General features: G+C 34.8%; 1 protein-coding gene across 2 annotated transcripts in view; it reads right to left on the reverse strand.

Annotated features, from left to right (window-relative positions):
• MYO1E (myosin IE) overlaps positions 1-14,795 on the reverse strand; it is a 1,655,775-nt gene that overhangs the window by 182,459 nt on the left and 1,458,521 nt on the right. For both annotated transcript variants that reach the window (XM_044078573.1, XM_044078572.1), the window contains exon 21: positions 8,486-8,655. In XM_044078573.1, coding sequence (XP_043934508.1) covers positions 8,486-8,655 — 170 coding nt within the window. The remainder of the gene's footprint in view (positions 1-8,485; positions 8,656-14,795) is intronic.

Below are 14,795 nucleotides of genomic sequence, written 5' to 3' on the forward strand. Positions count from 1 at the left end.
AAGAACAATATGGGATTTCTGGGTAAGTTTCATTGTTTTCAGTGATGCAAGAAGAGAGTCTCATAGTTTATGAGCTTGAATGGAAAAGCTATGATCAATACCATAGAAGATAATATACACATTATGCAAAGAAGGGTACGCATCTGATCTTGTATTGAGTTTGTCTTAGAGAAACTCTCTTAGCTAGAAAAAGAGATGTCTCAAATCTCAACAGCTTACATACTAGAGAGCTTACAAGGAGATGGACCTTTATTGTACTGGGATCTATTTTGCTGCCCAATCAAAAGTCCTAAATCTTCTAGGCTTTGTTGTATATTTTGGAGCCATACATTTGTCCTCTGATTATTTCCTTGTGAATTGTTTATCCAACCTCTCTTCCCAATATTTTCTAACCTCCTCTGATTATTATAGTTATCATGCAATATTTTATATGCACTATCAATTATCCTTTTTTAACAGCCGTTTCTAGTCTACATTTAACTAAAAACTCTACCAGAGCAGGTTCTTCACATTCAGTGAGACCTAATTAACATAAGATATCCATATTTAAATAAGGGCATTAATAGACATGCCCGCCCAGTCATTCAATTACAGAAAGACAGGGCTTCATCATTTTAAGCATTTTTTATTAGAGAAGTATATACTTAGACATGTCAAAATGTACTTTTAACATATGTACTAAACCAGAACATTCTAGGTGCAACAATGCAGTGTGAGTAAATAACATTTCATAAAATGACAGCTATCAACCTCTCATTGCAAGAAATTTGGACAAACAAAGAAAAATGGGAGGCCAAGGGCCCAAAAGTAGGGACATATTGCTACAAAAAATAGATATTAATTAATCTGGACTAAATCTGTAGACCATAAATGACCCATGAAGTCTGCAAAGAAAAATGGAAAGAACACATACCAAAAGAATTCATAAAAATGTACTCTTGCACTCAAAATTATGTACTAATTCAGATTATTCCCACACTAACTTAATGGAAGTAGCAGTCTGCCTGAAAGAAAAGGAACTGCAGTAAAATGTCACTATGGAGGGAAAGTGTTGTGAGACAACAGCTCTGCTAAGCCATTTTGCAATACTTTTTTTAAGTAGCTGACCAGCATACTCTTAGAGTCACTTGCCTAGACACAATACTTGAGATCTCCCACTAAGATTAAACTTCACTGAACCTCTTTCTTGACTTGGAGTGCTTAACAGTTTCAGGAATTAATAGTAACCAATGGAATTCTGTGTACTGCAAGATGCATCTGGCATTTACTGCATCTCAAAAACAGGACCTGTGGAAAAGAAGCGTTGCAAGGGATGCCTTGTGAAGTTAAGCTTACAATGTCTACACAGATTCAAACATGAAAGGTTACATTAAGCACAGGACACACACAACACCATTTAACATTATAAACTCATCACGTTAGTATCACTGAAATACAAATGTTTCTCCTTTCACATCTCCATCTCATTATCTGTCTGTCATGTTATTACAATTTACCAGTTTAGAATTGCTGTGACAAGTGAGACACTTTACTCCTATTTTGATTTCTAAACCTTAGCCACAAATATATTTAAAAAAAACACACGGTGATCGTGATTAAAGTTTTATTATTAGGCATCCAAAGGGGTGTGGTCATAAATCTATATTTTATGCTCAAACCAGTTTCCCTTATCACTCACCTACCAGTGAAAATTTTATTCAGTTCATAATACCTTATCCCTAAACACATGTGAATTAGAAAAGAGAACCAATTTTCAACTGGTGCTACTTGTAATCAAAAACTGACTATTATTAGAGGTGCAGTCCATCCCATAAACATGTTTTGTACGGGTCTACACTGTTAACTGTAAATTCCGACAGTTCTACATATTCTATGGTCTTTCAGTAATGTTTCTAATAGACAAGAAAAGGAAATGCACTCATTTAACTACACAAGAGTATGCCTAGCTACCCCTTTGAGCCACAAACAAAAAAATTCAACCTATGTGGATTTAATAAACCTTACCACTGGACATTCAGTCTCCACACAATTTTATTTAACTAAGTCGGCTCATTATAGTCTATAATGCAGATTCTACATATCCTGGGAACAACAATGTTATATTTAATATGATAAAGAAAAAATAGCACATGACATAACCTGCATTACATATCTTTATCTAACTTACCTGTAAGTGCTGGAAAAAACTGAAATAAAATCCTTGATCACAATGCAACCAGTCACCACCACTAAGAACCTCAGACCTCTCTGGGTACAGCTGACTCCTCCACAACACATGGACGACGAGATGCTGGGACTGGAATCTGGAGAAAAAGCTGCAGCTCGCCAAATTAAACTTATTTTCCTCACAAAATCATATCCACATCCACCACGACTCAGTCCACTTATCCTTGTCTTGAATTGAGCCTCGATCGACAATGATTTCTCTCGGTTCTGGACCCAATGAACATAGACCTCTCCTCTGTAACTCCAATGCGCATGTTCACTGTTTCCACCATGCAGATTTCCTACCTGGTTATGTGGACTAAATGGACCTAATTGAGCACTTCAAGCATATCAGGTCTGCCGCAGCTGCTTCTGCATAACACAGGAAACAGAGCACACCACCTGTATGCAAAACAGGTACAGTAAAGCAACCCTCTTGCCTTGGCTGAGACACCTACAGCCAGAACAGAACTTGCTTTACCATAAATCTTGGGTGTACTTGCATCCAAATCAGGGACTTGGGAAAGTAAGCTTGTTTAAGCTAAAAACCAGGTGCTTGGAGCAATTGAGAGCTTTGACTCTGATATCAATCCCTGATAGGGAAGGCAGTATCTATCCTGCAGTCCAAATGTGTTCATGGCCTCTTCCCATTGTATTACCTTTCCCACACTAGTTATTTGCACTCAATACCTTAGTTCCTTTACCAGTTTTCTCCAGTAAATTCCAACCACATCTTGCCTATTCTCTGTATCCTTAATTGTAGTTATAGCTACCAGTAGAATCTTCTTTCTACATAATTGTGTTGGCTTAGCTCTTAAAATACTTTCTGCTATTTTACAAATATAAAATTATGTATCTGTTGTTATTCTCCTTAAGGATCTGCATCCAAAATCCAACTCTCTCATTATATTTTTTTAATTCCCTCCTTGCTTCATCATCATCCATTTCCTCATTGAATTACAGCTTTCTGTTTGTATTATATGTATCAGCCTTAAATGTGGAGCTTTAAAATATCCCTTCAAATCAGGTAATTCTAAACCACCTTGTGTACTGGAAGGACCAAGTTATTCCACTTGACCCTTGCCCTCTTCCCTGCCCAGATAAAATCCTTCAACTCTTTATTAATTACTATCCACAACTTATCTAATGGTTGATAAAAAAGATACCTGATCTGAGTATAAAACTAAATGGGCTAAAACAAGTGTTACTGTTTTACCTTGCTATCCGTATCCATAAACAAGAGCTTCCAGTTTTTGTATTATCTTTTGTTTAGTCTCTTCACACATACCCTCAGCTGCCATAACAAAATCTTTTTTAACCCATACTCCTAAATACTTAACTTTATTGTGTCTCAATAAGTATTACTGAAACAATTCATGTGTGGGTACACAGTTTATAGCTACAGTCTCTGTTTTAGCTTCATTAAATTTATAACCCAAAAAGACTTGAACCTGACATAGAATGTTCTACAGCACTGAGATGTCCTCCTCTGGTTTTATCAGGTACAAAATATTATCATCTATAATAAAACCAGTTTTTCTTGATTACCATTCCAATTATATCCTTTAATTTCTGAGTCCCTTATTTTCTTTACCAATGGTAATGAACAGAACGCAAATGACAAACGGAAGAGAGGACACCTTTTCTTGGTTCCTCTTTTCAGATGCAAGTTATCAGAGAAGAACCCTCACACTTTGATTTTTACCTTTAATCCCTCATATATCCTAATTAAGCTCATTATTGTAACAATGAATGCAAATGCTTTCACTGTCCTACTCATAAAATCCCAGCTTACTCTACCTCATGATCCATCAAAATTTTCTTATTTGCTGCTTTCTTCTGGATCACTTTTTTTCTATTAATGTTGTCAAATGTTTACCTTCTCTCCAAAAACCCACACTGATACATATCTACCAATTTTGGCAATATCTTTGCCATTCTTTTAGCTATTACAAACATAAAAACTTTAAAATCATGGTTTAAAATTGAAATGGGCCTATATAAAGCTAGGTTTGATGGGTCTTCACCATCTTTAGGTATTACAGCCAGCACAACTTCCTTCCAGGAGTTTGGTGCTTTCCTCTTAAAATAATGTTAAACAAAGTTTTCCAGATCTTTATCACTTTCTTCCCTCATAGCTTTCAAACTTCCAGTTGAAATCCATCTATTTATGGAGACTTTCCTGCAGATTTATTATATGTCACTGTTTTTATATCATCTCCTCCTATCTTAACTGTTAATTGTTGAGCCTCATCTACCTCTAACCTTGGCGTGCTTAAGTCTTCTATAAATATTTCCAGTTGTGCTTTTTTTCCCATATTTCTCTGCTTTATACAATTTTTCATAAAATTTCCAAAATATCTCTAATACCTCTACAGGATTTCTTATTTTTTGTTTTGCTAAAGGTTTTTGTGCTCTGGAGTTATTATCAAAAACAGTTGTTTAACATTAGTCTTTCTAAACTCATGCATATTATCCAGATACTCTCTTATTTTTTCTTTAGTATTTTTCAGCTGCATCTCTTCTTCTGTGAGAGTCCCCTTATTCTGCAATACTTTAACCTTTGTCAGCCCAACTAAAGAATTCTTACTTTTTAACCATCTTTTTCTTTTATTTCTACCCTATTTTTAAACTCCACTTTCATTTTATCCCATTCACTAGTAATACTTTCTGAAGAAATGTTTATCTTTCCTAGTAACTCTCATATAATTTCCATTACCCATTCCTTATCTCATTACAGCCAAGTGACACTTTCAGGTGTTTCTTCAGTTACATCCTACTGACACCCCCAAGTGACAAATATTGCTTGTTCATATTTGCATTAATTCCAAAACCATGCTACATACAAAGTATTAAAACATTTCAGTTTAAAGCTTACACAATTACAAACACAACTGTAGTGATATTTGACCCCTATCTAGTGCAAGTAAAGAGATATTTATCCTCCCTCATATTTTATATTGTCATAAATTTCATGTTTTTCTACATTCTTCAGCAACCATGTAGCACAAACTGAAATGCTGAGCCTCATATGAAAACTCCCAGCTGAATGAACAAAATACTGCTTAAAGTATGGGTCTAACTTGAGTGGTTGCTGAGATATTGTAAGTTGTTTACAAAATATTATAAACTTAATTACCATATTTACTGCAATTTACAAAATCCAGTTTAAGATTAAGAACCTAAAGAATGCTACAAGTAAAAAAAAACAGTTTGTACTAGAGAGATTACTACTTACACTGCTTTAATAACCTTATACTTCCAGAGATAAGAACATTTGTTTGATATGTGAGGACACTTTGATTCTATCCAGAAACATAGGCTCTGCCCATGGGAAGTTACAGTGCAAACTTCCAGAGCTTCATTGGAGGGAATGAGTGAAACTATTCTCTTTTTAACAGGTAGGTGGAAAAGGGCCTGTCTCTCATTTTTACTTCATTACCTTACACTTTTATTTTAGTTGTTATTAATACATGATCCAAAATATTTATTGAATGTTTGTTGACACTTTCAATTAAATGCTCACATTCCTATGAAATATAATTTCTATTTAGTCTAGCCCAGTTATTGTACCTTGGGGAATAATATGTAAATTCTCCCCAAGTTCCTACTACTAAATTCACTTCTTCCATACCCAATATTTTCAGAAATTTTTAGAAATCTACTCTCTTTTGCTGTATTATCCCTTCTAGGTCCTACAGATACATCCTCATGGTTGCAAATCAAGTTCTAGTTCCTACCTTTTCATAATATTCCTTGCTGAAAGTTGATTATTTCTTCAAAACGTTTTTCAAGCTCCAAAATAGTAGTTTTAGGTGGAATCTAAACACATACTAATGTAATCTTCATCCCTTGCAGTAGCCCACTGCTACCACAAAGCTACCGTTATCGTCATTTTTCCCCCCTCATCTTTCACTATTGGTGCTCCTCTAACAATTAGTATATGTATTCCCCCCTTTTCACTTTGTCCTTGGTATTCTGTTGAATATCCATCCTAAAATCCTTTCTTTATCACATTCACATGCTCACTTTTTTCCAATGTTTCTCTTGCAGCATTGCTATTTACACTCTGCATTTATTAATGCAATTCAGTGTTCTTACCTTTTTTAGTCTATACCTCTGATGCCATTCACATTTCAAAAATATGGACAGTGCAACCATTAAGATAAGAAGTTACTATTCCACCTACTATATATGACAGCTTTTTAAATGCCTATTTCAGGCTTTTGTGTTACATATACCCAGTAATGTTTGGCAGGTTTATCCTTTATACAGTTTCTTGCCATCTCCATTTGTACCTATCTCACATTTTACTAGACTTTTTGTTTTACTGAAAACAATCAAACACACCCAAAACACACCCATAACTTATTAACTTCAAACAAGCACACAAAACTATGTACATCTTCAAATAATAAAGTTTAACCCTCCTGATAGGAACAATTGTCCCTAACTGACAGCTGCACTCACAGGCATTAACTAACCTAAAATTAAGGTTATCCATGTTAAGGTGCATACTATAGCCTATGATCCTACTTACACTAATTGCTGCCTCTTCTTGTCTCATCTTTATTCCTCGCCCAGATGTCAAAAACAACTTATACATGCTTTCAGAAAACATTAATGTTTAGTCTTAAGAAAAAGTGTACTGGCTATCTTTAAATAAAACTAAATTATACACTGTTCTAGCAAATGCATTGAACAATTTAGGGAACAGAAAAGCTCTTATTCACTTCCAATAATTTCAGACTTTATTTCATTTTTTTACTAAGCTGCTGACCTTGTACAATTTAATTTTATGTTTCTCTTGGCAGACAACGTCCAGACATCAAGATTTACTGCAAACAATTCAATACATGGCTAAACATGCACTGTTCATTCAGCTGTAAAAGCAATTAAAACTTGTATCTTTTTTTCATATAAAAATAATAAAATCAGTAAGCTCTTTCACAACTCTCCTTGTTGCTTCATCAGATCAATTTAACAATTCTAAAACACTTATTTAATACTTAGCTCATTAAAAACACACCAATCCAACTCAACTAATTTAAACTTGGTACCAAAAATTAACGCATCACGAAACACATCAAAACATTGTTACATTGTTTACATTCAGTTTTCAGTGAATGCATAACAAGCATTGTTTACATTTAGTTCAGAAATAATCAGAACCTTGCCAGTGCCTTCTTGCTTTCAGATGAGGTTTGATAGGAATCCTATCATTGAGACCACTGCTTTCCATTGCCTGTAATTTAATAATCCATTCTGATTCATTAATCTCCATTTTATTCCTTATGACTCTGATTATGCAACTTGCTCAGTCACAAAAGATATAAGCTGAGACTGAGAGAACTTAACCTGAGGCTAGACATAGCTTTTATCATTTGCATATTTCTGACAGATACATTGGATATTTGGGCTTTTTCTGTATGTGACTCTGCCCAGGAATCAAAGAAAATACAAGGCTACCTGCACATGTATAAAGGTCAAAAAGTGTTTATTCTAAATAGGTTTGTATTTCGGAATGTTGTGAAAAGCTTCATCATCATGTCCATATGTGTAATTGTCCTATACTGATTGGACCATATGCAGTTGCAGGGCATTGATCAATTAGAGCTGTTTGATTACATACAGAAAGATGAGTCTGTGTTCTTTATTAATATTTAATGAAGGATTTGGAGTCAGTATTTTGTGTGAGCTTTTTTGTATTTTACCAGATGCTTATTGCTTGGACAGAGGTTTATAGAGTTTTTTTGCTTGACTTTTTTGTGACATTCTCTTGTATACAAAAACTGATTTGGTCATTTTATCACTGCTAATATTTAGTCATCTAGACAACATCAGTCAACGTGAACATTTTTGGTCTACATGAAGTAACATGGGAGCACACATGGTTTCCAAATTTACTGGGATGGTAGGGAGAAATCATTTATATAATCAGTGGTATTCAAAAAAAATTTAGCTTTTATGCAATGGGAAAAAAACAACCCCTTCTCCCTTGAAAAAGAAGGGAAATAAAGTCAGAATATTTTCAGTATTGCCCCAAATATGTGATATACAAGGAGGATCAAACTATGGTAATAAAAATGTGACCTCTATGAACTTCCTTTTGTTCCTGACCAGTTCTTTTGCTCTTCAATTCTGGAGCTAAACTGTATCCATTGAATGTCAAAGGATACTATATTACTCTTCACAACAAAGTAACAAATGCAGTCTAATCTCAGTTCCCAGGCTTAGTTCATTTACGCAGTTACTGTAAAAAAATGGAAATATACTTTACCTTAAATCTTCTGTCATATTTGGTCACTGTGTCTGCAAAGTCAATCTTCTCTCTTTTCCCCACAAACTGGCGTAGTTCAGGCCTATCATCCATACCAATGTAGTCACCAACAAAGTTTCTGTTAATGCTGTTTCTTCTCCTTTCCTTTTTGTTAAGAAACAAATCAGAAGCTGAAAGAAAAGCAAACCCATCAAGGTTAAATTTTGCTTCAATTACCTTTACCCAATTTCTGTTTTCCAAAAATTCTTAAAAAAATTCCTACTGATAGAGCAAGTCACATAACAGAGAATCTATTTTGAATGGAGACAGCATTCTGGCATTAATGAATTAAGGGGGGGGGGGCTCCCTCAAGTTTCTTCAGTGTTACATTTTCACCAGTTAAATATCTTTAAAACTGGTATGATCACAGTTTTACTCACACAGAAACAAATAAAAGAATGAAGTAAACATTTCTTGGCCTACCCATTCTGCTGATTTTCCAGCCTACTGGTTAAGCCACTAATTCTATGCAACAAACAGCTTACCGTAGATTAATTTTTCAATCTATTTTATATTTCTGCTATGCACTCCTGAGTCTTACATTCACTCTGAAACTGCTACATCATAAAGAAACCTGTTCTTTGCATGATCTACTTACTCTTTGTATAAATGTTTTCTCATATTGCTCTTTGTCCCTCTCCCTATTGTCTTGATGAGAAAGGCAGACTAACAGACAAACTGAAAAAGTAAACGTTTCAGCTAAGCTCTTCTTGTTCTTTCACCTCCCTTCTTCTAAACAAACAAAACAAAGGATAAAAAGGTCACAGAGTAAAGCCAAAAAGTGAACAACCAAAAGAAAGACCCCAGGTCTTCTAAATGATGTCATCAAACTCTGTGGCTCTATCCTTGAAAAGCTTTCATATTAATCATAATGCCAGTCTTCCTCTATGGTAACAACAGTATGTTTCTTCTGACTCTTTTTTTGCCTTGATTTTGCTGTATTACAGTTAGATTCCACAAACACCTCCAGCATAAGCCCTTGCTAATGTCTAGGTGAATGACATTCACAGCCACTCACTCGGTCTACTCATTTAAATAGTTAGCCAGTCATATAATTAGCTTTTTCTTGGACTAGTATTACTTGTTATTAATGTTGACTTCCAGACTTGCAGTTGGGTGTTGGCAGTGAGGCTAGAGAAGGCTATTCCAAGCTTAGGGATATAGGAACAACACTAGGCTAATGATCAGGGGGACAATAAGATGTATATCAATTTAAGCCTTTAAGTAGACACACATAATGCTCTTGCCACAGTTTTCAAGCACTTAATGGTCCCTACCTCCTAAATCAAGCTAGGTTACACATGATAATTCTGGTGTAGATTTGTGTCTACCCATCATATCATCAATACTAACTTGAAAGGTAGCCAAAGGAGTAATTTGTTTGATCTGTGGTGATGTCTTATTTCATGGAATGGGCATACACTGAGTTAGCAACCTAGCTCTCCATTCAGTTTAATGTAGATAAAGGTCTCTAGTGAGGCTGTTTGCAGTTACATTCATTATTTGAGGAAATGAGAGGTCAAATTGGATTGGGGTTTCCTGGTTTGAAAAGCAAGACACAGGTCACCTCGGAGCAGCCAGGTTACTGAGTATAGAGAGAGTCATCCCGATCTATTTGGCAAGATTAACATTTTAAGATCTTCAGTTGCCTTGGCTAGAAATCTCTGGGGCCCTTCCAGTTGAGCAATATGCTTGGATGTTTATGTACTAAACAGGACATTGTATTCAATGATAAGCCTGATAAGCGGAGAGTACAGTGGTAGGACATATTAATTCGATCTTTAAGATATTTCCTCAGAACTGAACTGGACCAGACAGAATGATTTCATTGATTATGGTAAAAACATAATGAATGAATAAGACAGTCATCTACATAAGGAACCAAGTCCCTTATGATCATAGCTGTCTAAAAAAAGGAATACCATTTATAACCTATGAGGTGGGAGCAGCTTTTTTTTCAGAACATTGACATGCTGCACTTTTTTGCATTTAGCTTGAGACCATTTTGGATGCGTTAGATACATGTTTATTCTAGCCATTGCTGGAGCTATGTAATATCACTAGATGAGCAGATAACGCTGCCCATCTTGCAATCATCAGCAGACTTGGTCAACCACACTTCTGGGATATTGGCTTGGATGTCTGCAAAATAAATGCAAAATAGGAGAGGGCCTGCCACAGATCTGTAGAGTACCCCACTAGTTACAATTTATAACTTGGGATCTGTTGAATATCCAATTTGCAGTCCAGCATACACCATAGGGGTTTATATTAAGTTTCTGTTTTTTTTTAAATAATACCAGTGTGATGGATAGTGTCAAAAGCTTAGGCCAAGTCAAGATAAGCATTGTGCATGGATTGGCAACTGTTCACAGGCTTTTTAACTTTGTTCAAAGAAGTTTAATTGGATAATGTGTAGTTACTAGGTTATTAACTCTATTCTTTTAGAATTCTGAGGATAATTAAATCCAGTTTCAGTCTTAGGAGCTCTCAGAGGAGGATTTTTTTAATTAAAGAACTGGTATCACTGCCTTATTTTTGAGTCTCTTGTTTAATTTATGCACATTGTCATGTTCTTTTTTAAACACTTATCAAAGTGTTTAGTATCTGTCTCTGTCTCTCAATGAAAAATTTTGGGTCTCTCTTGTATTTTGTAATTGTTCATTTTCCTACCCTTCTTGTAACTTGTCAACTTCATCTGCTTTGTAATATATATTGCAAGCAGTTCTCTCACTTAAGTATTTATGTTTTCTTTTTTTTGGGAGGTTATTATGTGTACAGACTGGTCCAAACTTTATTTGTTTTATGTAGGAGCTTTAATGAGAAGTCTCTAGTTATTACTAATTATTTTTACCATCATCTTGCTAGTGCACATGGTATTTATTCACACCACGTAACAACATTTTTTAATGTTTGTGGAATAATCTAATATTCAGATAGCACTACAACTTACAAAATAAATCAAAATACATTTTGAGATGGACTTACCGGCATAAGTTTTGGCAACAAATATTAATGATGAATCTCATTCCTAAATTCATAGACCTGCCTTCTCCTCCACCTTAAGATCCTACAGTCTTAGAGTTGGTTATATAAAAAAAAATGGAGAATCCCTCAAAATGGTGGATTTGTTAGCCATGCCCCCTACACAAAATGTATTTAGGTATACTGTTCAAAGTGAAGTACTGTCAACATACTTTATTGCCAGCAAAGCCTAAATACACTGAATATATTCCCATAAAACACATTTCAGTTTAGTTTTGATGAACTGTATTAAATTAAATATTTTTATTATGCATTCTAGACATTCCACTAATAGCTTTAAGAGGCTGGCTTAAGAAAAACTCTAGTTTTTATTTGAAAATTATAAAGCATTGTAACTGTACTGTTTATAATTGTATAAAGTTAACAAATGTTGGTGCAATGAATTCTTTCAGCAACATTAAGTGGTATATCCTGTGTATCTTATTTCTTTGTGTTAGCTACAGTTTATACACAAATGTGACAAGTTTCTTCAGTCACAAAATGCTTTTACAGGTTTTCCCCACTTCAAACAAACAGATACTTGAATTTGCAAAGGACAAATAAAACCTCTATGCAAATGAATACATTTTTAAAATGATGCATGTGCAATAGGAACATTTTACAAATAATACAAACGAGGAGGCACATCTTGCACCGTGAAGCAGAAATTAAAGTTACTGACATTTTCTTCCTTGCAAACCATCTTTGTCCCCCATTTTCCATATTGGTCAGTGCAAAGCTGACTGCTGCATTTCCATTAGCATTTTAAAATGCCATATATTGCTTTCAGGTTATCATAAAGTACAAGGCAAAGTGCTACAGCTTTATACTTCCTCTGTTAATTGAACTGCAAACAGTATAGAATTTGTATTTTGTAACAGTTATGTGATATACAACACAGCACAGCACAGACAGATCACTTATCAAATACCTCAAAACCAAGTTGTTGTGTATCGTTCTTGGTTATCTGGGTAAAGTTAGTTCCCTATCTGAAGCTGTTCTACCATGCAAACATTTCTATTTAACAATATGACATTTTCAATTTTTTTTGATGATTTGAATCTGAGTTATCTTAATTTAACAGTTCAGCCTATATCTATGGATATTAGTTTTATGAAATTTAATTTCTTTTAAAATATTTTCTTAAATAAAAACAAAACAAGTGTAACACAGTTGAAAATGTTATTGACTGGTGCCAGGAATAAGTGTTTTTGCCTAACCTTTAAAGACTTTATTTTATTTTTATTTTTCCAGCCCATGGCCATTTGTATTTTTTAATTTTTTTATTAAATAATGTTATAAAATACAATAGCATTCTTTAGTGTACAGCACCGCCATAGCATGTAGTAATTCTATGAAGCACATTACCCAGTATATCGAATGATGTTTGTAAACATCCAAAATAAAGAAAAAAATAAAGTAAAATACCGCATTTGCTTACATGGAGAAAAAAATTCCATTTCCATTTTTTCTATTTTATACAGCACAGCTTTCAAACTGAACAGCTATAAGCTGTGTCAGTTTTGCACTGCAAAGTACAGAAAAGAAAGAACAGAGTTTATCAAATAATCAAGGCTATGCTGCTATATGTTACTTCCCCTTGACATGGTGTACCTAATGCTGTTTACAAACCTGCAAATTAAATTGAAATGTTTCTCTTGCTTATATGGGTAGAATATGTTTTCTATCCCCCATTGGGAGGGTGGTCTAATGGTTAAGGTGTTTGCCTTACAAACACAAAGTGCTGGGTTTGAGTCTCACAAGGGATAATTGGCTAGGCTTAAATAAATGGGGCTTAATACAGTTAGCTTAGTACTAATCTATGAACCTATGAACCTATAAGTATTCTACTGCTCACAGCATGGCTTTCTATTCAGCAATGCAATGGAGCTGTATCAGAGACAATGTAGTAGGCTGTATTAGTTCTATAAAGCACCGCATAAAGCAGAACTTCACAATCAAAAGCCAAATTATTGTATACTGCTTCCGCACAGCACAGCTCACAAAATGTTAAAGACCTCTACAAGGGGAAATCATCACTCTACCAGATATAGCAGATAAGCAACAAACTGGTTTTAAGTATGCTAGCTGCATGGCAGATAACGTTGGCTCTGACTATGCCTCAGAGGACCCAAGTTCAGCTAGCATCCTAGATATTGGAAATGATAGCTGGGGTGGATAAGAGTGAGTGTTCCAAAATATATTTCAGAGAAAAATCACAGCATGATTTCAACACTTGTGAAAATAGTGAGATACAAAAAATGCAGAAGAAGAAAGTTCACTTGTAAGGCATTTTGGTAAGCAGCATTAATTGTAGCTCTTTCAATTTTACATGTGCCATATTAGAGCAAGAATAAATTGATATGCTCTTATTATTTATTTTACATTTGTTAACAGGAATAGCCTGACTGGGATGAACCTGTTTATAGCAGAGGGCTGGGAAGAAAAACTCTATAAAGTTTTATAGTAAGATACAGCAGTTTTATAGTACAACAAAAGTATAAATGGAGTAATACATTAAACATGTGTACAAGAAGCAGAATACATCAAGTATACATCACAAAAAATACTGGTAATAATAATTTGTTGACAAAGTTACATATAAAAACTAATATGAAAAAGCAGATGCTAAGCAAAACAAAAATGTTAAGCAGTGTCAGTAGCATTTTTGTTGCATCCATCCATCCATCCATCCATCCATCCATCCATCCATCCATCAAATAAACATGAGAGAAAGTAATAATATGTAATGATTGTAATACATTGGTAAATCTAAGTAGTAAAATTGGCAAGTAAGATGCTGGGCAGTTTGGAGAGAGTGTCCTTTGTGTACAAGGCCAATGAAAAGGCTAGAAAAAAAGAGCATTTTATGAGGTATGGATACAGAGTGAAAAATATGTATACAACAGTAGGTAGCAGATGTTGGAGTGGTAGAAATGAATTTGGCAGGTAAATGGGAGAGGTAATCCTATCCTACTAAAGGAAGAAAGGGTAAGAAGAGAGAATGAGAGAGAGAGAGGAGGAGACAGAAAGCAATTAGGAGGTGGAGCTGAGTATGATAGGTAAGTGTAGGAAGTGTTTGTAGAAGTAATCTTGGGTGGAAATGGTAGAGCTAGGTGAGAAAACGAGTTTGGCCAAGTGATGAGCATGAACAGTGAATTGTGTCCAGTAGATGTGGTTTCAGTCGGACTTCAAAGATTTCAGGTTACTTATTTGCTTGACAGGAATGGGGATGGAGTTCCATATT

Source organism: Protopterus annectens, chromosome 7.part1 (genome assembly GCF_019279795.1).
Source record: "Protopterus annectens isolate FY-2018-M chromosome 7.part1, PAN1.0, whole genome shotgun sequence".
NCBI classification, from domain to species: Eukaryota; Metazoa; Chordata; order Ceratodontiformes; family Protopteridae; genus Protopterus; species Protopterus annectens.